The sequence below is a fragment of the Geotrypetes seraphini genome, chromosome 2 (assembly GCF_902459505.1).
Source record: "Geotrypetes seraphini chromosome 2, aGeoSer1.1, whole genome shotgun sequence".
NCBI lineage: Eukaryota > Metazoa > Chordata > Amphibia > Gymnophiona > Dermophiidae > Geotrypetes > Geotrypetes seraphini.
The window spans coordinates 67,115,643-67,142,197 of NC_047085.1; the positions used below are offsets into that span (position 1 = coordinate 67,115,643).

At 45.6% G+C, this 26,555-nt stretch overlaps 1 protein-coding gene across 5 annotated transcripts in view; it reads left to right on the plus strand.

The window, feature by feature from the left end:
* RNF19A (ring finger protein 19A, RBR E3 ubiquitin protein ligase) overlaps window positions 1-26,555 on the plus strand; it is a 146,171-nt gene that overhangs the window by 22,926 nt on the left and 96,690 nt on the right. For all 5 annotated transcript variants that reach the window (XM_033933133.1, XM_033933132.1, XM_033933130.1 and 2 more), the window contains 2 exons: window positions 4,220-4,983; window positions 13,378-13,586. In XM_033933133.1, coding sequence (XP_033789024.1) covers window positions 4,406-4,983; window positions 13,378-13,586 — 787 coding nt within the window. In that variant the 5' untranslated portion in view covers window positions 4,220-4,405. The remainder of the gene's footprint in view (window positions 1-4,219; window positions 4,984-13,377; window positions 13,587-26,555) is intronic.

The window sequence follows — 26,555 nt, forward strand, 5'->3', positions numbered from 1 at the left end:
GTCTCAGCCTCTGATGCTTCGATCCACAGCCTCCAGTCCCATTTACTCGGTGGCTGCCTCGTCTGGGCGTCGCTCGAGGCCTGCTTCTCGACACAGCTCCGGTCGTCGATTGAGGCACTCATCGAGGCATTTGTTGAGACACGCTTCGCCTCTTTGTAAGCATCCTTTCAGGGAGTTTTCCCCGGAGTACTCGCCCCCTCCTCCTATGCTGGAACTCGAGGACTGCGGGGGTTCGTTCTCTCCATGCTGGTCCTCGGCATCGGCGGACCAGGCTGCCTCGTCTTCTTTGAGCCCGCCCTGAGGCCTGGCCCTGGTGGACCAGTTGTCATTTTCGTCCTTCCTGAGGCAGATGGCGGTGGATCTGAATATCACCCTGGATTCGGGTTCCAAGTTCTCGAAGGAGTATTTGGAGATGATGCATCTTCCTCAACCTCCTGCCGAGTCTCTACGCCTGCCTCTACATAAGCTTCTGGACCAGACTTTCATGAGATGCTTCGAGACCCCATACTCCATCCCGGCGATCCCGGGAAAGTTGGATGCTCGATACCGCACGGTGCACCATAAGGGCTTCGACGGGGCACAGCTCTCGCACCAGTCCCTCTTGGTTGAATCCTCTCTGAAGCGGTCTAATCCCTCCCAGGTCTATGCTTCCACTCCGCCTGGCCGGGAGGGCAAAACCATGGACAGGTTTGGCAGGCGCATCTACCAGAACTTGATGATGGCTTCTCGAGTCCTGAATTACAGCTTTCATTTTGCAACATACTTTGAGTATTTTCTATCCATTCTTCAAAAGTTTTTGCCTTATCTGGACTCTCAGGCTCGATTCAAGTACTCGGAGGTGCTGGCATCATTGTCCCAACTCCACCTGCAAATGATGCAGTCGTCGTACGACGCCTTTGAGCTCGGCCAGAGCGGTGGCTTGCTCGGTGGCCATGAGACGCTTGGCGTGGCTTCGCACCATTGATATGGACCAGAATCTCCAGGACCGGCTGGCGAACGTTCCCTGTGCGGGAGCGGACCTTTTCGACAAGTCCATCGAGGCGGCGACGGAGAAGCTATCCAAACATGAAAAACCTTTTCAATCTATTCTCCGCCAGAGGCCCAAGTGTGCTATCTCTCATCCGTCTCGTCCGCCCATGATTTATCAGAGACGCTATCCGCCGAAGCAGGGCCCCGCCATCCGCCCGCCTGTGAAGAGGCAGCACCAGCAGAAGCCCCAACCAAAGGCTCAACCTTCTGCTGTCCCCAAGGCTCCCCAGCCTTTTTGACAGTCTCATAGGGAGCATAACTTCCATCTTTTTTACCATCAATCGACGACTATTACCACCGACCTCTGGGTCCTTTCCATCGTAAGAGAGGGATACTCTCTTCAGTTCCATCAAGTTCCTCCGGAACATCCTCCAAGAGAGTACCCTTCCAACTTAACCCAGACAGCCCTTTTTCTTCAGGAAGCTCAGGCTTTGCTCCGGCTTCGTGCTGTCGAGCCGGTCCCTGTGGACCAACAGAACAAGGGTTTTTATTCCCGGTACTTCCTTGTTCCGAAGAAGATGGGCGACCTGCGTCCTATTTTGGACCTCAGGGTGCTCAACAAGTTCCTGGTAAGGGAGAAGTTTCGCATGTTGACCCTGGCTTCTCTCTATCCCCTCCTCGAGCAGAACGACTGGTTATGCTCCCTGGATCTCAAGGAGGCCTACATATTCCCATCCATCCGGCCTCCTGTCAATACCTCAGATTTCGGGTGGGACACCTTCATCTTCACGGCGTAACTCCCCTTCAATTTTCACCAGCTGTGCGGGATGTTCTGGAAGCTTCAAGAAACCTGCTACTAGAATGTGCTAGAAATGGAATAGATTCTCTACTTGGTGTTTTTCTCAGCACAAGGAGCCTCAACATGCCTCCTTGTCCTCTGTTTTGGACTATCTTTTGCACCTGTCTCAATCTGGCCTCAAGTCTACATCGATCAGAGTCCATCTTAGTGGAATTGCTGCTTTCCACCAGCCTCTTCAAGGGAAACCTCTTTCTGCACATCCTGTGGTTTCCAGATTTATGAAAGGATTTTTCCACATCAATCCTCCTCTCAAACCGCCTCCAGTGGTTTGGGACATCAATGTTGTTCTTTCTCAACTTATGAAGCCTCCATTTGAACCTCTTAACAAGGCTCCTCTGAAATTCCTCACTTGGAAAGTGGTGCTTCTCATTGGTCTCACTTCTGCCCGTCGAGTGAGTGAACTTCAAGCATTGGTTGCGGATCCGCCCTTTACAGTGTTTCATCATGACAAGGTGGTCCTTCGCACTCATCCCAAATTCCTCCCCCAAGGTGGTCTCGGAGTTTCATCTGAATCAATCCATTGTTCTTCCTGTGTTTTTTCCAAAGCCTCATTCTCATCCTGGAGAATCAGCTCTTCACACTCTGGACTGTAAACGTGCTTTGGCTTTCTACCTGGAACGCACCAAGCCTCACAGAATTGCTCAACTTTTCATCTCCTTTGATCCGAACAAGTTGGGACGCCCTATCTCTAAGCGCACCATCTCCAACTGGATGGCGGCTTGTTTCTTTCTGCTATGCCCAGGCTGGATTACCCCTTCACAGTAAAGTCACAGCCCATAAGATCAGATCAATGGCAGCCTCTGTAGCCTTCCTCAGATCGACACTGATTGAGGAGATTTGTAAGGCTGCCACTTGGTCCTCGGTTCATACCTTCACCTCGCACTATTGTCTGGATACCTTCTCCAGACAGGATGGACAGTTTGGCCAAACAGTGTTGCAAAATTTGTTCTCCTAAGTTGCCAACTCTCCCTCCATCCCTTTGAGGTTAGCTTGGAGGTCACCCACTAGTGAGAATACCTGCTTGCTTGTCCTGGGATAAAGCAATGTTACTTACCGTAACAGTTGTTATCCAGGGACAGCAGGCAGCTATTCTCACGTCCCACCCACCTCCCCTGGGTTGGCTTCTCTGCTAGCTATCTGAACTGAGGAGACACGCCCGGTGCATCGGGCGGGAAGGCACTCGTGCATGCGCGGTGTGGGCAACTCGAAACTTCTAAAAGTTTCTACAAGCAAGTATGCTTGTGAGATGTCCGCATCGGGGCTCCATTGGATGACGTCACCCACTAGTGAGAATAGCTGCCTGCTGTCCCTGGATAACAACTGTTACGGTAAGTAACATTGCTTTATGTCCCACTGGTTTTGGAATAAAGTGGGATTGTACAAGAACAAAAGATTAGGTTCTTACCTCTGTTAATCTTTCTTGTAAATCCTCACTTTATTCCGGGAACCCACCCTGTGCCTTCCTGATTCGCTGTTTGCCTGCCTTACAAGTACTGGTAAGCTGGAGTTCTGTTTGAAGCTTCCTACAGATACCTTGCGTGAGGAGATAAACAATCCATTGGTCTTGGAATAAAGTGAGGATTTACAAGAAAGAAGATTAGCAGAGGGTAAGAACCTAATCTTTCGTTATATATCTCTTGAGATTTGTCCATGTATATCTTTTTGTTTGGTGAAAATGTCTGTGGGTGAATGGTAGTAGATGATAAGGAAGAGAAAGTGATGCTGTTAGTGATGGAGGGTTAGGGAGAGATGTGCTGGAGGTGACAAAAAAGAAAGGAGAGGGAGAATTTGTAAGGAGTAACCTTTTGGCAGGGGGAGTGCTGCTAAGTAAATTTTTTTCTTGGTTTACAGTTTTAATTTGAAGAAAACAATAATTATGGTCAAAGTGAGGTAGTTTGTGAAACTTCAGCCTTGCATGTTTTAATTTTGCTCTGGGTATAAGGATAAGCTGCTTTTAAAAGGCTTTTCCTAACTTTCGTAGAATCATTTGTTTTGTATAGGTGGCTTTATATAGGTGCAGAATGGTTGGTTGGTTTTTGAGGGGTTTTTGGCTCACAAGCATTTTTTTTTTAAAAATTCTTTATTCATTTTCGTATGTTACAACAAGTGTAGCAAATAAACTTATTTAAAACTTAAAGATACACATTTGATTAACTCATATAAGCATCAAATTTAACATTTCATTACAAATTAAAATTCTATAATATTTTAAATATTATGAAAGAAATCTAACATTTATATCATCCTTTATATCATCTAATAGTCCCTCCCCCTCCCTCCCTATTCAATAAATCATAAAATTATCCTTACTGTGAAATTATTGAAGCATTCTTAGGAAATTATAAACAAAAAAATTATACTGAACTGAGTGTTTCTTTTCTCTTTTCACAGAATTTTCTGCATAGGGTTTATTGGAAGTAAAGTATGAAGAAATCATCTAAATGAGGCAGACTTTTCAAGCACAGTTTTCTTTACAGCACGCCTTCACATTTTTAATTCTGTTTGCTTTGACTTTAAGGATAAAGATGATCTGGGTTACATGTGAACTTTGACACACATTAAGTGAACATTCAAGAGATGAGCTTGCATCGACAAATGGGTTCAGATCGTGACTTGCAGTCTTCTGCTTCCTCTGTTAGTCTGCCATCAGTTAAAAAGGCTCCAAAGAAGAGAAGAATTTCATTAGGCTCCCTCTTTCGAAGGAAAAAGGACACAAAACGCAAATCAAGGGAGTTAAATGGAGGATTGGATGGAATTGCAAGTATTGAAAGCATACATTCTGAGTTATGCACGGACAAGAACTCTGTCTTCTCCACATGTACCTCTTCTGATAATGGAGCTACTTCTAATAGTAAAAGTGGAGACTCCTTGGAATGTCCATTGTGCCTTCTGCGGCACTCAAAGGACAGATTCCCAGAAATAATGACTTGTCACCACAGATCTTGTGCGGATTGCTTACGTCAGTATCTACGAATAGAAATTTCTGAGAGCAGAGTTAATATCAGTTGTCCTGAGTGCTCAGAACGTTTTAATCCTCATGATATACGTTTGATACTTAATGATGACATACTGATGGAAAAATATGAAGAATTTATGCTTAGGCGGTGGCTTGTGGCAGACCCTGATTGTAGGTGGTGCCCTGCTCCTGACTGTGGGTAAGAAAATGCCATTTGCAATTCTTTTATTCCCTTTGCTTGTGAAATATGTTTTATAATCGAAACAACTGACCCTAAGAGTATTCTGTCTGAAGAGGGTGATCAAAAACCTTCTATAAAAGCTCAGAGATATGGGACACTGGAGGGAAGGCTGAAAAACCTCCCTGTGTAAAGAGTTCACCTTCCAGTCATTGCTACTATATACGTTTTTTGATCACGCTCATAGACTAGGATTTTTTCATAAAATTTGAAGAACTTTGCACAATTTCAAAATATGATGGTAGTTTTCCTTTCTTCTTATGTCAATCATGCAAAAAGTCACTGCATAAATGGATTTAGAAATATGTTCACGTAGCTTGCAAGAACAAGGTTAATGGGGAAATTTTTTCCAGCCGGGTTGCATAAAAAAGTAGCCGGGTGGGATGGGGAAATTTGATAATAGGGAAAATTAAATGTGCATTATTTTTATTAGTTTACTAGTATTTTAGCCCGATACATTAATGGGTGCTAGAATATATGTCTGTGTGTCTTTATTTCTTTCTCTCTCTCCCTCCCGCTGTCTGTCTCTCTCCCTGGCCCCCTTTGTCTGTCTGTCTTTCTGTGTCTCTCCCTGCCCCTGTGTCTTTCTTCTTTTCTTTCTATCTATCTGTCTCTCTCCCTGCCTCCTATGCAGCACCATTTCTCTCCCACCACTTCCCTGTGCAGCAGCCACATTAGCATTCCCTCCCCCTCCATTTCCCTCCCCCCACATCACTTCCCTGTGCAGCAGCAATGTTTCCCCTACCCCCCTTCCCTTCCCATGGTCTGGCCGGCTCCCTTAGTCCCTTACCGTCCCCCCTTCCCTTCCTGCGGTCCCGACAAACTTCCGATTCCAGCAGCGTCTGCAGCACTCTATACACGCTGCTTTGGGGCCTTCTACTGCCCAGCAAATCAGGGCAGTAGAAGGCCCCGAAACAGCGTGTGTAGAGTGCTGCAGACGCTACTTGAATTGGAAGGTTTCAGGACCTGCAGCCCTTGCCGGACCCGAAGCGAGCTCTGGGGTTTTTTAAGTCCATTGGGGGAGGGAAGGGGAGCAACTCCTCTCCCTTCCAGCTCAGTGCTTCTTGGCTTTATCGTTCAGATGGCAAGAGCCGCCGTGGCCAATAGGCTCCGCGCCGTCCCTACAGCGCACAGAAAACGGGAGCACGCAGGTGGGAGTGCGCATGCGCGCTTAGGGCTTTATTATATTAGATTATTATTAATTATTTTCCAATGCTCAATATGACTTCCTTTTTTTAAGGTTTGACACTTAGGCAGTGTTCCAGTAGCATTTAAACCACCCTTGAAAAAAGTAATGCAGGTCCTCTTATTCCGAATAACTACTGTCCAGTATCAAACTTTCCATTTCTTTCAAAACTACCGTACTTGAGAGAGTGGTATTCAGCCAACTTCAAACTCATGTTGAATCAGTTAATGCTTTGCATCCCCGGCAATCTGGTTTTTGTTTGACATAGCACAGAGACTCCTGCCTTAGGGCTCCTTATACAAAGCTGCGATAGCAATTCTGCCACAGCAATTGCACTGAAGCCCAAAGGAATTGAATGATTTGGTTTATTTGCCATGAAAGAATCGCTACTGTGGCTTTGTAAAAGGAGCCCTTACTGTGCGAACTCCATAGTCACCTAGACCAACCCCCTAAATCTAACAAATACCAACTGAATACCCTGGCCCAAACTCTTCCCCTGACCCCACCTCCATTATAATACTAATTGTAATGCAGTTTCTTCCATTCATTTTTCATGTACACACAATATAATCTCATTAATTCATAACAGTAACCACAAAATTTTTTTAAAAAACCACAAAGCACACTGTATGCAGAGAAAAATGTTAATTATCATTTATATGTGTTTTATTTTTCAAAGAGGTCAAGGCAGATGACTTTAAAATATGCAATGTCACCTCAGTAACAACTATAGAAAAATAGACAAATATAATGCAAAATATAGACAGCGGATTATAAATTCTCAAAACTAACACATTTTGATCACTAATTGAAAATAAAATCATTTTTCCTATCTTTCTTGTTTGGTGATTTCATTAGTTTTTGGTTGGACTTCCTTCTAACTGTGCATCCAACATTTTTTTTTCTGCCTCCTGCATGCTTCCTCTCCTCCGAACCTCATTCCCTTCCCCAACCAACTCTGTCCCTCCATGAGTTTTCTTCCTCTCTTCTCCACCCCTATTGGCAACATGTCTCCCTCTCTTTCCCTCTTCTGTTATGATCTTGCATCTCTCTATTCTTCCATAGGGTCTCTACCCCTCTGTCTCTTCTGCTTGCACCTCCCATAGTCCAGCATCTGCCTCCTGTCTTTCTCCTTTGGTTCAGGCCTGTCTCTCTGTCTTTCTTCTGCTTACAACCCCCCCCCCCCCCCATGTCCATCATTTGTTTTCCTTTCTTCCAGATCTTTCTCTGCCTCTCTCTCCTTCCCTGGTCCAGAATCTTTCCACCTCTCTGCAGTCTCTTTCTCTCTCTTTCCTCTATACCAGTGGTTCCCAAACCCTGTCCCGGGGGACCCCCAGCCAGTCGGGTTTTCAAGACATCCCTAATGAATATGCATGAGAGAGATTTGCATACCTGTCACTTCCATTATATGCAAATCTCTCTCATGCATATTCATTAGGGATATCTTGAAAACCCGACTGGCTGGGGGTCCCCCAGGACAGGGTTTGGGAACCACCGCTCTATACACCCCTAAGTCCAACATCTGCCCCCCTCTCTTCTGCCTCCCCTTTATTTTAGGCGTTTTTGTCTCTCTCACTCTCTCTGTCTTCCCCTTTCCTAGAGCCTGGCATCTCTTCATCTTTCTTCCATTCTCCCCATTCTTCCTGTCCGTGGCCCAACTTCTCTCCCTCATTCTCAAATGCCTCCTCCGCGTCCTACTACAAAACTATCTCTGAAGTTTCCAATAACACCCAAAACTTTGCTTCTCCAACGTCCTGCTCCCTCTGCTGCAACTTCTTTCCATGTGCCGCATCCTGCCCTGCCAGAAACAGGAAATTGTGGCAGAGGGATCAAAACGTAGCCGCTGGAAAGCTTTGGGGCTGATTCCTGTCAGTGTCAGTGGGAAAAGCTGGCGGCGCTGATGCAGTAGCTGAACCCCCATGGTCAGGAGAACAGAGTGAGAGCTGTATTGGGCACAGGCTGGAGTGAGAGCCATTTTGGGCCACATGCTTGAGCTTTGTGCATCCTGCTTTAGTCTAGAAGATCAAACCATGGTGGTAGATTCAAGAGTAATGTTAGGAAATTATTCTTTATGGAGAGGGTGGTTGATGTGTGGAATGCGCTCCCAAGGGAGGTATTGGTGAAGAAAACAGTAACAGATTTCAAACAAGTGTGGGATGAACACAGAGGATCTCTAATCAGAAAATAATGGATATACATTGAAGGAACTAAGGCCAGTACTGGGCAGGCTTGCATGGCCTGTATTCCATATATGGACATTCAGTTGAGAACAGGCTGGGGAGGGTTTCGATGGCTGGGATGGTTAAGATGGGCTGGAGTGAGCTTTGATGGAGACTCCAGTAGATGGAACCTAAGCACACTACTGGGCAGGGCTCTGGGTTTCTGGCTCAGTAATATCTAAGAAAAAGGACCATTTAAACTAAATTAATTTATGGAGCTTGTATGGTTAGGCAGACTGGATGGATCACTTGGGTCTTTATCTGCCATCGTTTATTATGTTAGATAGTACACACAGCCAGGGCATTCGAGGTGAAATATGAGATTTGCTCCATACCTCTAGCCTTTTCATTCCTCATAGTTACCTTTTTTTCTACAAAAGGTCTCAATAGCCTGAGCGCCACATTTGATCCAAGTGGTTGATAATTCTGATGTGAAGCCTCTTACAACAATGGCAGTCTTAATAGTTTATGGATTTTCAGAATATTTTGCAAACTTGCCTACTAAAACCCAACTTTTCAATCGAAAAGATCTTCCAAAATGCAAAAATCCTCTGTAATAAAATCCTAAGCGCGCATGCACACTTACAACGGCGTGATCCTTGCCTCTGTGATTTTTGCCTCTGTGGCCGTGTTCAATTTGCGGTGCGTGTGGCAGTTTGAGCAGCAGTTTGTCTCCTGCAGTGTGGCGGCAGTGAGAGCAATGGCAGAAGGGTTCACCGCCGAGAGCAGCGGCAGGAGGGTGTCCTTCGGCCTGGACAAGGCGGACAGGGTGTGGGTGCTGCGGGGCGTCCGGCTGCTACTGCTGCACAGGGAAGTGCAGAAGAGGGAAAGGGGGCTGCTTTGGGGGGGGTGTTCTGGGAGGCAGGCAGCAATCTTGGTTTGCTCTGGGGGGGGGAGACAGAAGGGGGCCAGGGAGAGAGACAGACAGGAAGAATGACAGACAGACAGCGGCCAAAGAGAAAGAGACAAAGAAAAAAAGACAGACAGCAGCCAAGGAGAAAGAGAAAGAAAGAAAGATAGACAGACGGGCTAGGGAGAGACACAGACAGAAAGAATGACAGACAGGGGGCTAGAGAGACATACAGAAAGACAGACAGACAGCGGCCAAGGAGAGAGAGAGACAGAAAGAAAGACAGAAAGCAGCCAAGGAGAGAGAGACAGAAAGAAAGACAGATGGACAGGGGGCCAGGGAGAGACACAGACAGAAAGAATGACAGACAGACAGGGGGCTAGAGAGACATACAGAAAGACAGACAGACAGCGGCCAAGGAGAGAGAGAGACAGAAAGAAAGACAGAAAGCAGCCAAGGAGAGAGAGACAGAAAGAAAGACAGATGGACAGGGGGCCAGGGAGAGACACAGACAGAAAGAATGACAGACAGACAGGGGGCCAGAGAGACAGACAGAAAGACAGACATACAGCGGCCAAGGAGAGAGAGAGAGAAAGAAAGAAAGACAGACACAGGGGCCAAAGAGAGAGAAAGAAACAAACAAGCAAAGAAACAAAGACAGACAGCATCCAAGGAGAGAGAGAGACAGAAAGAAAGCGCTACTGCTGGACAGGGGGAGCAGGCAAGGGCTCTGGTGGTGGACAGCAGAGGAGAGAGAGAGAGACAGAAAGACAGACACAGCGGCCAAGGAGAGAGAGAGAGAAAGACAGACACATCTATTCTAGCACCCGTTAATGTAATGGGCTGAAAGACTAGTATAATATAAGAGATCACAGTGGGACATTGGTACTCACTCCGCAGTTGTCCGCCGGGCTCCTCAGCATCGGGGGCAGCTGCCATCCCCCATAAAGCTCGCAATCGCTACCCATGAAATCGTCCTCTGACTCTTCAAAGGAAGAAGCAGAGGACAACCCAGCCAAGGAGGAACTGGAGATCTTACAGAGGAAGAACGTGGCTAGTAGGCTCAGGAGAGCCTGGGGGTGGGAGTGGAGGGGCCTCAGGCAGGTTCAAATAGATGTGGGGTGAAGATGAGAGGGTGGGGGTGGGGATGAGAGGGGGCACCAGGACAGCAATGTGTCACAACCTGGAAGCTAACCAGGCATTGGCCAATAACTAGGCCTCTTTGCAGTAGGATGGGTAGACTATCAAATTTATTGAACTATTAGCTAATCAGTTAGTAGTCTGAATATTGCCACTAACTCAGGGATCTCATTCCCTCCTTGAGGGCCGCAATCCAGTTGGGTTTTCAGGATTTCCCCAATGAATATGCATTGAAAGCAGTGCATACACATAGATCTCATGCATATTCATTGGGGAAATCCTGAAAACCCGACTGGATTGCGGCCCTCAAGGAGGGACTTTGAGACCCCTGCACTAACTTGTTAGGTCCCAGCTCCACCCATGGACTGATCCTAATACCCTGTTCTTAGTTGCAGTTTCATTGGTGTGTTGCAAATTCAGGGAAAGAGAATGTTGTGGAGGGTAGACGAAAGAAGAAAGACTTCAGGGAGAAAAGAGAAACACAATAAAACATTACAACATTATTAAAAGTGAGTCAGAGCCAGAGGAGAGCTGCCACAGCCGCTGTCTGAACACTGAGACTCCTCGCCCCATTCCTCCAGTCCAGCGGCCAGAAAATTGGGCACCACCGCCGTCGCCTCCTCTTTCCGGCTCGGGCTAGGCTCCTGAGTGGCAATGGGGCGTGGAATGGAGCCAGTGAAGCTCAGGGGCAGACCACCTTTGGCCTCCATCTCTGGGTCCTCCGAGTCATGGCCATGTCCCAGGTCAGCACCGTTCTTCCGATCTCCCACGTTTTCCTCCTGCAAACACAGATGGAGCACAGGGGCGGCAGCCACAGCGATGTCCTGTACGGCTTGTCGTAGCAGCAGCATGGGCAGCTCTGGGGCGCCACTTGGTGCTCCGCGGATCCTCATTCGCTAGCACTGCTTTGGACGTGCAGCAGACTTCAGTTGCGAAGCTGCCCCTGCCCGAGCCCGGCGAGTAGGAATCGGGCAGCGCTGGCCCGTACCACGTAGGCAAGTCAGCGTGTTGCAAAGGGAGTATTGGAGAGACACCCTGAGGGAAAGAAGCGTGTCATTGGAGGAAGGCAGTTGGGCGCTCATTAAATTATCCAGGCGGAGCGCCCATGTAAGAGACACTAGGAAGAACACTGCTTGTGAACCCCTACCATCTCTTCCTTCAGTTCCTGAAACCAGGATTTCAGTGTTTTATTTGTAATCTCTACCTCTTCTGGTAAATGAATATGGAGTTCTTCCTTATCCGAAACAGACTGCACCGACACCATCTTCTTTTCCCCGTGCTGCTGACCTCCATTTTCCACACTCGATTTACCACCACCATCAGCAGTGTAGCAGAATTTCTCTAATCTCTTTCAAGTCTCCATATATTACATTACATTAGGAATTTCTATTCCGCCATTACCTTGCAGTTCAAGGCGGATTACAAAAGAATTATCCAAGATGTATTACAACAAGAACTTACAAAAAAAAAAAAAAAAATTGGTCATTTTCAAAAAGAGTAAGAAATGGGTAAGGTTATTTGTTTAGGGTATATTCAAGTCACCAGCTCTAGTTTCCGCTTGGCAGGACTCATACTTGGAAAGCTGTTCTGTTCTATCACTGTAGCCCCTAAGGAGCTCTGTACTTAAGTGGCCATACCATGGAGTGATGTCACTTCCTCTCTGAAGCCCTAAATCTTTTATGAGAGGAAACAGTTGATATTTTCTGTTTTTAGTATGTGTGTATTGATAAACAGTTTTGGTTCCTACATCTCTTTCCTTTCCTTGTCTGATACTAAACAATAACTATGTAATTTTATTTATGTTTTGTATTGTTCCCTACTTTGAAGCTTTGAGAGAATCAAGTTTATTTAACTAAATAAATGAATTGACTTTTCCCGATGGTGGTAGAAGGAAAGAAAGACCCATATTGAGAAGGATGGAAACGGGCTATATAAAGCTGCATGAAATGGTTTCAAAGGTTTTTTTTTCTCAACAAGGTATAAAATCTGGAGTAATCAAATAGCTGACCCAAACTAGATGAAAATGGGATCATTGATTTGCTATGTTAATCTGTACTCCATTTGTATGTGCTGATTCAGTTACGAGTGCTGTAATAGGTTTTTGTGGGCATGATATAAATATATGATGCTTTGAATCTTCTGCTGTTTGTGGTTGTGGCATGCAAATTGCAGAAATGTATTCATTGATAAAAGAATAAATCTTTATTTTTGAACCATATGAAGTTTTATACCGGTATATGATCATATATATAGATAGATAGATATATGTGGTGTAACAAAAGTTGCATTTGTAGTTTTAAGTCATTGTACATTCAAAAGATGTATTGTTCTCCATAACACAAATACTGTATATTGTTTAAAATACTTCACATAGAATGCCATTCAGGTTTTTGGGGAAAGAGTTGTGTATTTGGGATGAGCGAATACAAGTCCAGTGCACAATCATTAGTGATCATTTTATGGTATAAGGAAAAAAAGACTTTACTTCTGTGGTTAGTGTTAAATGAATTGAAATGTGAAGAGTAAAGGAGAAGGAACTTGATATACTGCTTTTTTCTGTGTGTGGTTACAATCAAAGAGGTTTACATATTTTAGACAGGTATTTATTTTTATACCTGGGGCAATGAAGTATTAATTGACTTGCCTAGAGTCATAAAGAGCTGTAGTGGGAATTGAACTCGCAACCTCAGGATGCTGAGCAATGCTCCCTTTTAAGGATTGGCTGTGTGCGCAAATTTTTTCTCATGAAAGCAACAAGTTCTAAAAATATTTTTTTTGTGTGTGCAACAAGTTCTAAAATCAACAATTTCCCCAGATTTGCAATTATTTTTGTGAGCAACCATGTAAAATCTATAAGAGACACTCCTGCTCAGCTTAGCGAGAACATGGGTGCTAAGGCAACTGCACTAGGCTATTTTTTTACTCCAAATGTCTGACAAGTTTCTCTTAATCTTTTCAAGGTATGCTGTGATAGCCTTTGGATGTGCTAGCTGTCCTAAACTAACTTGTGGCCGTGAAGGATGTGGCACAGAGTTTTGTTATCACTGTAAGCAAATTTGGCATCCCAACCAGACTTGTGATGCAGCTCGGCAAGAGAGAGCACAGAGTTTGCGCCTGCGAACGATTCGCTCTTCATCTATTAGCTACAGTCAAGAGTCTGGAGCAGCAGGTACATGTGCTAATCTGTTGTCTGTATTTTACTTGTACGTTACCTGTTTCTGGGTAGTGAAGTTAACTATTCCAGTGATGATATATATTTTTTGTTAAGGCATTTCTAGATGGTTTTTCCTTTATTTATTGCAATGTATCATCTTACAGTTTGAAGTTATGAGTGTTTAAGTTGCCATCTCTCTATAGAATTTATATCCTATTTTTACTTATTGCAGTGTACTATTTTGGCTAACTATAATCTCAAATTGTAAGTCGCCTTGAATGCTTTTGGACATAGTGTGATTCAGAAATGCTAGATTAGATTTATAATGCGTAGTATGTTTCCTTAGTGTCTAGACCTAGGGTGTCAGACTCAGGCCCTTGAGCCAAATCTGACCTGCAGTGTAATTATATTTGTCCTTCTAGAAAATACCAAATGTCTACTAGAGCTGGCCCGCTGAGTATGTCAATGTAGGACATCTATACTATCATCATGATGTGTGTCAGTTGTTTTTAGATCTTTCACTTTTCATTTATTATTTTTAATCAGGTTTTAATTCATCATGTGACCATCGATTTCTTTAGCGGTTTTTTTTGGTCCCACTTTTTGTTTATGATTACGATTGTAACTATGGCACTTATGTGTCCACCCTTTTTAAATTGCCGTCGTTTTTTGAGCCGGTTTTACTTTGGGTTTACTCAGCTCAGAGTGCTACAGATTGTCTCTATTAGATAAGAGCCACCATGGCTTTATTTTATTCTTCCTTTTTATTTTTAACATGCACATACTTATTTTAAGTTATCTTCCCATAAAATATTAGCCGATGGTTTTTATGTTTTCTATAGTCTATTGTTAGTGCAAAACAGCTACACTTTTTTCATGCTCTGCAGCTGAGACTTTTTATTTATGCATTTTTAAACCTTTCCGCACGCAAGGTTTTATTATTATTTATTTTTCAATATTTATACTATTATTTTTTTGTTGGGTTTTAGTTTATTCTGTGCCCATGATTCTTCTTTGGCCACTTTTATGTTTACACTCTCTTAGTTTCTTTTGTCGAACCTTGTCCTTAAACATGATTACAATCAAGACACTTGTTTTGGTTGGCCCGCAACTTTGTCCAAGTTTTTAATTTTGGCCCACTGTGTATTTGAGTTTGACACCCCTGGTCTAGACTTTACCATCCTGACCAAGCGGGTGTTATCACCTCCTGCCAACAGATGGTAGAGAAATTGATCTTGTCATCCATACCAGAACAAATGGGTGTTGTTTGTCAAACAGCGGATGGAGACAGAAAAGGAAAATAGATCTGTGTGATTCATTCTTTAAGGGCATTGTACAACAACAGAATGCTTAGTGTTCTTGTTTTTCCAGATAGATGGACCGTGCAGTTTCTAGGTGCTTCTCAGCCAGCTCTGATCTACTATGCTTCTCCAAAAATGACCTACCCCAAAAATAAGCCCTAACATGATTTTCGGGGTAGGTCTTAATATAAGCCCTACCTCCGAAAATAAGCCCTAGTTGTAGGCAGCAGCGCTTCCCCCAGCTGCGCAGCTGAACTGCTGAACCCCCGCTGACCTGCCATCCTTCCCTCCCAACCGATCCCCGCCAACTGCGACCGTAAATACCTTCCGGCAGAGGAGCATCGGGCCAGCAGCACTCACAGGCTGTTTGCGGCCTTCTCGCTGGGGCCTTCTGTGAACTGATGACATCATCAGTAACACGGCACCGAGAAGGCCACGAAGCAGCCTGTGAATGCTGCTGGCCCAACGCTGCTCTGCCAGAAGGTATTTATTATGTTTGCGATCGGCGGGAATCGTTTGTGAGGGAAGGATGGAGGGTCAGCGGTGGTTGCAATGGCGGTTGCTCAAGGGTTCTGCCCGAGGGATGGATGCTGGACAAGTGTTCTGCTGCACAGTGGGATGGAAGGATAGAAAGATGCTGTAGAGGGAAGGCACAAAGGGATGGGTGAGAGGGGAGGAAAGATGTTGCACATGTGGGGGAAAGGAAAAAGGAAGAATTGGGGTGAAGAAGAGGAAGGGAGAGATGATCATGTACATGAAAAAAATAAGCCCTACCCGAAAATAAGAACTAGTGTCTTTTTTGGGCCCCAAATTAATATAAGATACTGTTATTTTCGGGGAAACACGGTAGTTATGTACATAAGAACATAAGAACTGCCACTGCTGGGTCAGACCAGTGGTCCATTGTGCTCAGCATTCCGCTCACATGGCGGCCCTTAAGTCAAAGATCAGTGCCCTATTTAAGTCTAGCCTTACTTGCGTATGTTCTGTTCCAGTAGGAACTTATCCAACCTTGTGTTGAATCCCTGAAGGGTGCTTTCCCCTATAACAGCCTCCGGAAGAGCGTTCCAGATTTCTACCACTCTGGGTGAAGAAGAACTTCCTTACGTTTGTGCAGAATCTTTTCGTTTCTAACTTTAGCAAGTGCCCTCTTGTTCTCTTCACCTTGTAGAGGGTGAACAATCTCTCTTTATCTACTAAGTCAATTCCCTTCAATATCTTGAATGTTTCGATCATGTCCCCTCTGTCTTCTCTTTTCAAGGGAGAAGAAGCCCAGTTTCTCTAGCCTCTCGTTGTTCGGCAACTCCCCCAATCCTTTACCATTTTTGTTGTTCTTCTCTGGACCCTTTCGAATAGTACTATGTCCTTTTTCAGTGTTGGACGCAGGTGAGAGTGTACCATGGCCCGGTATAACGGCATGATAACCTTTTCAGATCTGCTTGTGATCCCCTTCTTAATCATTACTAGCATTCTGTTTGCCTTTTTCGCCACTCTGTGCATTGTGCAGACGGTTTGATTGACTTTCCTGGGAGCTCTATCCGAGTATAGCACCGGACATTCTGTATTCGTGCATATGATTTTTGTTACCGACATACATCACCTTGCATTTATCCACGTTGAACCTCATTTGCCATTTCGTGGCCCATTCCTCGAGTGTATTTATGTCTCTCTGTAGGTCTTTGCAATCCTTCTGTGTCCTCAGTGTTCCCTCTAAGCGGGCGGGTGTTGTGAGCAAACTTTTTTCACTGTGAGCTAAAAATATCGGGCGCCAGCAAGTTATGAGCCAAATAAATATGTTGCTTTCTACCACAGAACTTCCTTACGTTTGTATGGAATCTATCCCCTTTCAACTTTAGAGAGTGCCCTCTCGTTCTCCCTGCCTTAGCTACTAAGTCTATTCCCTTCAGTACCTTGAATGTTTCTATCATGTCCCCTCTCAATCTCCTCTGCTCAAGGGAGAAGAGGCCCAGTTTCTCTAATATTTCGCTGTACGGCAACTCCTCCAGCCCCTTAACCATTTTAGTTGCTCTTCTCTGGATCCTTTCGAGTAGTACCGTGTCCTTCTTAAAGTACCAGTGCTGGACGCAGTACTCCAGGTGAGGGCGTACCATGGCCCGGTACAGCAGCATGATAACCTTCTCTGTCTCTTCAGTCCAGCATCTGCCCCTTCCATTCACTGTCTGTCTTTCCCTGCCATCTCTCCTCCTGCCCCCCCTCCCCACCCCCCAATTTGGTCTAGCATCCATCATCTTCCTTCTGTTCCCCTCATGGTCTGGCATCTCTATCCTTCCCTCCCCCCTGTGGTTTTTAGCATATCTCTCTTCTCATTTCCTCCACTCAGATCTGATCATTCTCTGCTCTCTCTTCCCTTTTCTTCTCTGGTCTTCCTTCTCTATTTTCTGCCTCCATCTAAATTAAATTCTTTCTTACTATTTAGTCCCGTTTCCCTCTTTTCACTGTGTCTACACACAGCTTGTCACCCCTTTCCCTCACCCCTCCATTATCTTACTATTTTCTTCCCCCTTTATTTATCTCCTCCTTCCATCCAGTATGTGTTCTTTCCCCACTTCCATTCAGCATCTGCTCTCCCTTCTCAACTGACATCCATCTGCCTTCTGCTCTCTCTCCCTTCTTCTCACTTCCATCATCTGTCCCCTTCTCTCTCTCTCTCATCTCCTCCATTCCATCATCTGCCCCTTCTCTCTCTCTCTCTCTCTCCCCCCCCCCCAACTTCCATCATCTGCCCCCCTTCCCCTCACCTTTGTGGGTCACTTTCTTTCCCCTGAGGGTGGCTCATGTCACAGGGGAAGCTTTGGCCGAGCAGAACCGCTTGATTGACAGTGGAACTTACTTGATTGATGTCGATGCTGGGGCCCGTTGCCGTTTGAAGGAAAAAAAAAAAGGTGGAAAAAAGGAACCTGTAAAGGCGAGAGGAAGGGAAACCTCCAGGACAGCTGCTTTTTGCCCTCCTTCAGCGGCCCAAGAGTTCAGACCAGCAGCGGCAGCTCTGTATGCTTTTAACTTCGGCACAGAGCTGCCCCTAATCAATAGTTTAGCGCGGTTTCATGAGGCAGCCTCGGGGCCTTTGATAGCCGGCCCGCTTCGATGATGCGATGTGGGCCGGCCTAGCAAAGGCCCCGAGGCTGCCTTATGAAACCGCGCTAAACTATTGATTAGGGGCAGCTCTGTGCCGAAGTTAAAAGCATACACAGCTGCCGCTGCTGGTCTGGAGGTGCGGAGACAAGGCAGGAGGCAAACGCGGTGGAAGGCAGGAGTCCCGGCGAAGGCAGGAGTCCCGGCACAGCGACTGCAACAGGAAGTTGCAAGTCAGCTGACGCCGGCCTTTCGTTGCGGCGGGGACCGAATCCTTCGCGGACCGGCAAGATTTTGTTTGCGGACCGGCGGTTGAAGAACTGTGCTCTACACTGTGTGCGCTGTGACGAGAAACTTGTGCGCTGCGAGGTAATATTTTGTGCGCCAGCGCACCCCAGCGCAGCTTAGCGGGAACACTGCAATTAATCGCCTCACTCGTTGTGCCAATTTCTAGGTCATTTATAAATATGTTGAAGAGCACAGGCCCGAGCACCGAACCCTGTGGCACTCCACTCGTGACGCCTTTCCAGTCCGAGTATTGTCCATTCACCCCCACTTAATGTTAGTTGAGTAAAGGGATTCATACTGGAAGAAAAATGCTCCTTTTAGTTTTGCTGATGCAGTCCTGAAACTCCCTATCTCAGGCAAATTACACTTCTCCCTCCAAATTCACAGGTTTAGGATTCGTGACTTAGATTATTCGTGAGTTTCTAAACCCTGACCCACCCCTGCCTCCCAGATCTCTCCACACCTTGCCTGGTGGTCTAGCGGTGAAGCGGGGCAGGAGCGACCTTTCTAAGCTCCTGCCTCATGCAGAGTCGGCAACAAAAATGGCTGCCATGAGTTCCTGTGTTCTCACAAGACGAAAGTGGGAACTTATGGCAGCCATTTTTGTTGACAGCTCTGCATGGGGCAGTTGCGTAGGAAGATTGCTCCCTCCAAGGATTCATGACAAAGTTAGGCAAGTTCCTGCTGAACTAGAATGTACGCAGGTAAGGCTAGACTCAATTAGGGCACTGTTTTTTTTACCTAAGGGCTGCCGCGGGAGCGGACTACTGGGCACGATGGTCTGACCCAGCAGCGGCAATTCTTATGTTCTTATGTACTTCACTGCTACACCATTAGGTAAGGTGTGGAGAGGGACAGAATGGAGGCAGGGGTGGGTCAAAGTCGGCCCTAAAAGTTATATGTGATTTTTCAATATTTGCGGGCCAGCACTGCCCCTAACCTCCATGAATACCAAGTTCCTCACCCCTTCTTCCGTCACTCTTTTTTCCTTTTCTTTGAATGAAGTTAAAAAAAAAAAGAGAAAGAGAAACAGGTTTTATTCTGCTTTCTGAATCACACTGCTTTGTATTAACTTACCTCATAACTCATAAAGGGCATCTTTACTTTTTTTTTTTTTTTAATTGATAAAGGGGGGTATCTTTACTTTATCCAGTATTGAGCCATATTTCTTGTCACTTGGGTTTTTCATAGACCTACTTTAGCCTGGTATTTGTTTTACAGCTGTTAAACATATCTAATCTGTTCTGGTTTCCAACTGGCAGACAGAGGGCAGGAATCATTCTTGTCCTGAGCTACTTTTTCATTAGTGCCATAATTTTGGGTATCCCAAGGAAATTTCAGTGAACAAAGGCTCCTTTGGTGGTACTTTGTCAGTCCTTTCAGTTTCTGCAGATTAAAAAAAAAAAAAAAAAGAAAGAAAGAGAAAAGATTTCATCAGTTTATTTTAGTCTCCTTATTTGTTTCCTCAAGATAAACTCTGCTCTTTCATGTTCTTGGTTTTAGTGCATGAAAAGTTTTTCTCTATTGAATTAGTGATCTGGCTGTTATTACTTTCCTTATATTCATTACAGATCTGTTGTTTTTCCAGCATTTAAGTTATTTGTTTAAACTAATTTGCTGTCTATAGTCAGTCTTTTAGTTATCCCAGGACAAGCAGGCAGCTATTCTTGACTGATGGGTGACGGCACCGACGGAGCCCCGGTACGGACAATTTTAGAGTGATTGCACTCTAAGAACTTGGAAAGTTCTGGCATGCCGCACCGCGCACGCGCGAGTGCCTTCCCGCCCGACAGAGGCGCGCGGGTCCCGTTTCTTTTTTTTTTTAACTTTATTTTTATTGAATTTAACATACTTTACAAGTATAACTACTTGATTTAGAAATACAGAATCATGTTCCAAAAGAAAAACATCATTAAACATTGCAGTCTTTAAAATAAATATGTATGAAACTTAACTCTTCCTTAGACCTCAATTAGAAGGAGGAAAAGAAAACAAAGATATTATAGGAGTAATATTACAATGATACAACAAAGAAATAAAAGTAAAGACTTAAACGCTAGAACCCAGCATTTCCTTTAAGCTACATTCCCTCCACTAGATAAACCTTTGAGATCTAAAAAGGAACGTAGATGATCTGGTGTGAAATACACATATTTCAGGCCCTTAAACTTAATGACACATTTGCATGGATAAGCTAGCAAAAAAGTAGCACCTAGCTTCCTTGTCTCTTCTCTCATGCCCAAAAACATTTTCCTTCTTTCCTGGGTTATTCTAGTTACATCATGATATAACCATAAACGTTGACCACAAAAAAGTGATCCAGACTTTTTAAAGAATAACCTCATAACTGCGTTAAGATCTTGTTCAAAGATAAAGTTAACAATTAAAGTTCCTCTTTCTTTAACTTCCATAGATGATTCCTCTAATATTGCCGTAAGATTTTGCAGATCTTTATCAGTAGCCAAATTCTCACCCTTAGGTATATCTAAATTTCTTTTTGAAGTAGGTAAGAAGTACACTTTGTTTAAAGGCGGAATCTGATCTTGCGGATAGTTCAAACATTCTACCAAAAATTTTTTAAAAATCTCAATAGGTGATATTGCCGAAATCCTTGGGCAATTTAGAATTCTCAAGTTCAATCTTCTGTTAAAGTTCTCAATCATTTCTATTTTACGGGCTGTAGAATTTTGTTCTTTAACAATGGTGGTAATTGAGTTTTTCAGTGAAGCTGACTCAATTTGTATTTTATCCATGCATTCTTGCTTAACTTTTAGCAAACTTTCAGAAAAGTTATCCATTTTCTTAACCATTACCTCAACATCTGAGGCAGTCTTCTCCACCTTCACATCCATTCTCTTGATAGCCTCCAAAAGTATTTCCAGTGTCACTGCTGGGGTGCTTGTTGGTGCTCCTTCTCCTTCAGCAACCCTTCCTCCCAGCGTTCCAGCTAGGGCTGTAGCTCCTCCCATTACGGTCCCCAGTTTCTTAGTTTCCGCGGAGCTAAGAAGACGTGTTTTTTCAACGGCTGTTGAAAATTTTTTGAACTTGCCTTCCCGCTCGCGTAAACCTTTTTTGGCTTTTGCCTCTTTCTTTTTCTTTCATTTTTTGTAAAAAAAAAAAAAAAAAATCTTTTGTTTTTTCATTCTATTTGGCTTTTCCCCTGCGGGGCCTTCTGCCACCATCGAAGCCTCGGCCTTCGATTTGGCTGAAGCGGTGTTCACGTTCATGCCCCCTCAGCCAGGTTTTAAAAAGTGCCAGCGGTGTGCTCGGCCCATATCTCTCACGGACCCACACAACTGGTGCTTGCAGTGTTTGGGTCCTGAGCATCAGGCCTCCTCCTGCACCCGCTGTGCCACACTGAAAAAGAGAACATTAAAAAATCGCCAAATACAACAGCGATTACTGTTCGGCGCCGAGATGTCCGATCCCGTTCCATCGACTCCGACTTCGGCACCGGTTCAGTCGGCACCCTCTTCTTTGACGCCGCGAGATTCCGCGCCGGCGTCCCAACATGCAGGTAAGCCGGCTAAGAAGCCTTCCCCGCTGGAACGTCCTCCGGTCTCAAGTGCAGTGAGTCCAATCCTGCCGACTGTGAGGCACCACGGAAGCGCTCCGCCCCTATCGAGGTGAGTCCCTCGACATCGGGCTCCTCATCTCCGGGGCGTCGAGCGGCACCGCAGGTACCGCAGAAGAAAAAAGCGGTACCGGTGCCATCCCTTGATGACCGTATTGCGGCCATTCTCCAGGCACAGCTCAAGCAGCAATTGCAACAGCTCCTTCCAACTATCCTGGCACCGAACCTTCCGGTGCCGGTCCGCACTGAGCCGGTACTGATAGTGGAGCAACCTGTATTGTCGGTATCCACTCCCTCGGTACCGATTCACTCCACCTCGTCGGCATCGATGCCAGTCCTTGCGCCGGAGCCGAGAGCTCAGCATCAATCGGTGCAGACTTCGGCTCCGGTACAACCGATTACATCGCCTGGGTCGATGTCGATGAGATCGGGTAAGTCGGTACGCAAGACCCGGCATGTAGACCCAGTTACCCCTGAGTCTCGGGATCGTTCTCCCCATGTCAGGGATCCTGATCTGTGGGGAGATTCAGAAGAGCCTTTTCTCTCTGAAGGAGAATGTTCCTCAGATGAGGAGGAGTCTGCTGTACATGACCCGTCCTCTAAGCATGACACTTCATCTTTCTCCAGTTTCCTGAAAGATATGTGTGATTCTCTGTCTATTCCTTTGGAGGCTGAGTCCAAAAAGTCTAAAGCTTTTTTGGACGCCCTGGATTTTGACCAACCTCCAAAGGAATATTTGAAGCTCCCTCTTCACGACATCTTGAGGGAGACTTTTTACAAGAATTTAGAGACTCCCTTAACGGTTCCAGGGGCCCCACGTAAGTTAGACTCTCTGTACAAAGTAATTCCCATTCCTGGGTTCGACAAACCACAACTTCCTCATGAATCTTTACTTGTCGAATCCACCCTTAAAAAATCTGCAGGAGCCAGTGTATATGCTTCTGTTCCTCCTGGCAGAGAGGGTAAAGCCATGGACAAATTTGGTAAGAGGCTCTACCAAAATGCAATGTTGGCAAATAGAGCTGGAAATTATGGCTTTCATTTTTCTTTCTATCTGAAACATCTCCTTACCACCATGGCTTCCTTTGAGAAATACCTTCCTCAACGGAAACAACAATCTTTCCACCATTGCTTGTCTTCTCTGTTTCAGTTGCGTAAGTTCATGGTTAGATCCATTTATGACACCTTTGAACTTACATCCAGAGCGACAGCAATGTCTGTGGCAATGCGTCGCCTGGCCTGGCTTCGGGTATCTGAACTTGATGTTAATCATCAAGATCGGTTAGCCAACACCCCATGCCTAGGGGATGAGCTTTTTGGGGAATCCATGGATTCGACTACTCAAAAGCTGTCGGCTCATGAAACACGCTGGGATACCCTTCTTAAAAATAAGAAAAAGCCTCCCCCAACAAGGCCTTTTAGACAACAGTCAGCCTATCAACGCCGTTTCACAGCTCGACCATTGCCAACAACTGCTCAGCAACCCAGGCGTCAACGGCAGCAACAGCGTCAGCCTCCCAGGCAACAACAGCAACAGCAGCCTGTAAAGCCAACTCCACAGCAGAAGACACAGCCCTTTAGACTTACTTCTCCAAAGTATAGCCAGTACCCCTATATCTGCTCTCCTGCCTCAACCTATAGGAGGTCGTCTCTCTCTATTCCTCAGCCGGTGGGAAGTTATCACTTCGGACCAATGGGTCCTCAACATCATCCGCCACGGCTACTCTCTCAACTTTCAGACTCTTCCATCCCAAAACCTGCCAAAAGAGTCTGCTTTGAACAGTCCTCAATCTGCCCTCCTTATTCAGGAAGTTCAATCCCTCCTTCTTCTAAACGCTATAGAAGAAGTTCCTCTAGATCAAAAGGGTCAGGGATTCTACTCCCGTTATTTTCTAGTCCCCAAAAAAACAGGAGATCTCAGACCAATTCTAGATCTTCGCGATCTCAACAAACATCTGGTAAAGGAAAAATTCAAGATGCTTTCCTTAGCCATTCTTTATCCTCTTCTCAACCAAGACGACTGGCTATGCTCCCTCGATCTCAAAGAAGCATACACTCACATACCAATCAATGTAACCTCAAGACAGTATCTCCGTTTCATGATCAATCAGTGTCATTACCAGTACAAGGTGCTGCCCTTCGGTCTTGCTTCCTCTCCAAGGGTGTTCACCAAATGTCTCATCGTGGTAGCTGCTTTTCTGCGCTCTCACCACCTTCAGGTATTTCCTTACCTGGACGACTGGTTAATCAAGGCCACATCCGCTCCAGCAGTTCTCCTGGCCACCAACCAAACCATCCAGTTTCTACAAATATTGGGATTCGAGATCAATCTACCCAAGTCTCATCTCATTCCCACTCAAAGACTCCAATTCATTGGAGCGATATTGGATACACTCCTCATGAGAGCATTTCTTCCATCCAACCGTCTTCAGACTCTTCAGTCTCTATGTCAGCAGGTACTTCCACAACATTCCATCTCTGCCAAACAAATGATGATACTCTTGGGTCACATGGCATCCACAGTTCACGTCGCACCCCTCGTACGTCTTCACCTGCGAACTCCTCAATGGACCCTGGCTACTCAGTGGTCCCAAGCGACGGATCCTTGCTCACGACACATCTCTGTGACATCATCTCTTCGTCAATCTCTACAATGGTGGTTGGTATCCTCAAATCTATCCAGAGGTCTTCTGTTCCATCAGCCTCCTCATCAACTAGTCATCACCACCGACGCCTCCCCTTATGCATGGGGAGCTCATTTGAACGAGTTCCAGACTCAAGGTCTTTGGACAGCCCAGGAAAATAAGCATCACATCAATTTCCTGGAACTCAGAGCGATGTTTTATGCCCTCAAGGCCTTCCAACATCTTCTCTTTCCTCAGGTCCTTCTGCTGTGCACGGACAATCAAGTGGCCATGTACTACATCAACAAGCAAGGGGGGACAGGCTCTCGCCTCTTGTGCCAGGAAGCACAGAAGATCTGGACTTGGGCCATAGATCACCATCTCTTCCTGAAAGCTATCTACATTCAGGGAGAACAGAATTCCTTAGCGGACAAGCTCAGCAGAATTCTCCAGCCTCACGAGTGGACACTCGATCCTGTAATTCTACAGTCTATCTTCGCTCAATGGGGCACTCCTCAGATAGACCTCTTTGCAGCTCCTCACAATCACTAGCTGCCCCTATTCTGCTCCAGACTCTACTCTCCTCACCGTCTGGCAGCAGATGCATTTCTCCTCGATTGGTCAAATCTGTTCCTGTACGCTTTCCCTCCTCTGCCTCTCATGTTGAGAACCTTATTCAAGCTCAAGAGGGAACGAGCCACCATGATTCTGATTGCTCCGAGGTGGCCCAGGCAACATTGGTTCTCCCTTCTACTTCAACTCAGTTCCAGGGAACCTTTTCTTCTTCCACTGTATCCTTCTCTGCTTACACAGCATCAGGAGACCCTTCTACATCCCAACCTCCAGTCTCTGCACCTGACGGCTTGGTATCTCTCGGGCTGACTTCTCATGATACACTTTTGTCTCAGCCTGTTCGTTCCATTCTAGATGCCTCCAGGAAGCCAGCCACTCTGCAATGTTACCATCAGAAGTGGACGAGGTTTTCTTCCTGGTGTCTTCTTCATCATTTTGATCCAACTTCCCTGGCAGTGGAGTCGTTGTTGGATTATTTGCTTTCTTTATCTGACTCTGGCCTTAAGTCTTCTTCCATCAGAGTCCACCTCAGTGCCATTGCTGCTTTTCATGAGCCGATCCATGGAAAACTTCTATCAGCTCATCCCCTGGTGTCCAGGTTCATGCGGGGTCTTTTCAATGTGAAACCACCTCTTAAAGCCCCTCCTGTTATCTGGGATCTCAATGTGGTTCTTTCCGCCTTGATGAAGCCTCCATTTGAACCTTTGGCTACCGCTTCTTTCAAGTTTCTCACTTGGAAGGTACTTTTCCTTATTGCTCTTACCTCTGCCAGGAGGGTCAGTGAGCTTCATGCACTGGTTGCAGATCCACCTTTTACGGTCTTTCACCATGACAAGGTGGTTCTGCGTACGCATCCAAAGTTTCTCCCTAAGGTTGTCTCTGAATTCCATCTCAACCAATCCATTGTTCTGCCTGTTTTCTTTCCAAAACCTCACTCTCATTCTGGAGAACAGGCTCTGCATACTTTGGACTGTAAGAGAGCTCTAGCTTACTATCTAGAGCGTATGAAACCCCACAGATCAGTTCCCCAACTCTTTCTGTCCTTTGATCCAAATAAATTGGGACGTCCTGTTTCTAAACGTACGTTGTCTAATTGGCTGGCAGCGTGCATTTCATTTTGTTATGCTCAGACCGGACTGACACTGGAAGGTTCTGTCACGGCCCATAAAGTCCGAGCGATGGCAGCATCTGTAGCTTTCCTCCGTTCCACTCCTATTGAGGAAATCTGCAAGGCTGCTACTTGGTCCTCAGTTCATACTTTTACATCTCATTATTGTCTGGATGCTTTCTCCAGACGGGATGGACACTTCGGCCAATCTGTTTTGCAAAATTTGTTTTCATAATGGCCAACCTTCCCTCCATCCCTCTTTTTGTTAGCTTGGAGGTCACCCATCAGTCAAGAATAGCTGCCTGCTTGTCCTGGGATAAAGCACAGTTACTTACCGTAACAGGTGTTATCCAGGGACAGCAGGCAGATATTCTTGCGTCCCTCCCACCTCCCCGGGTTGGATTCTTAGCTGGCTTATCATAA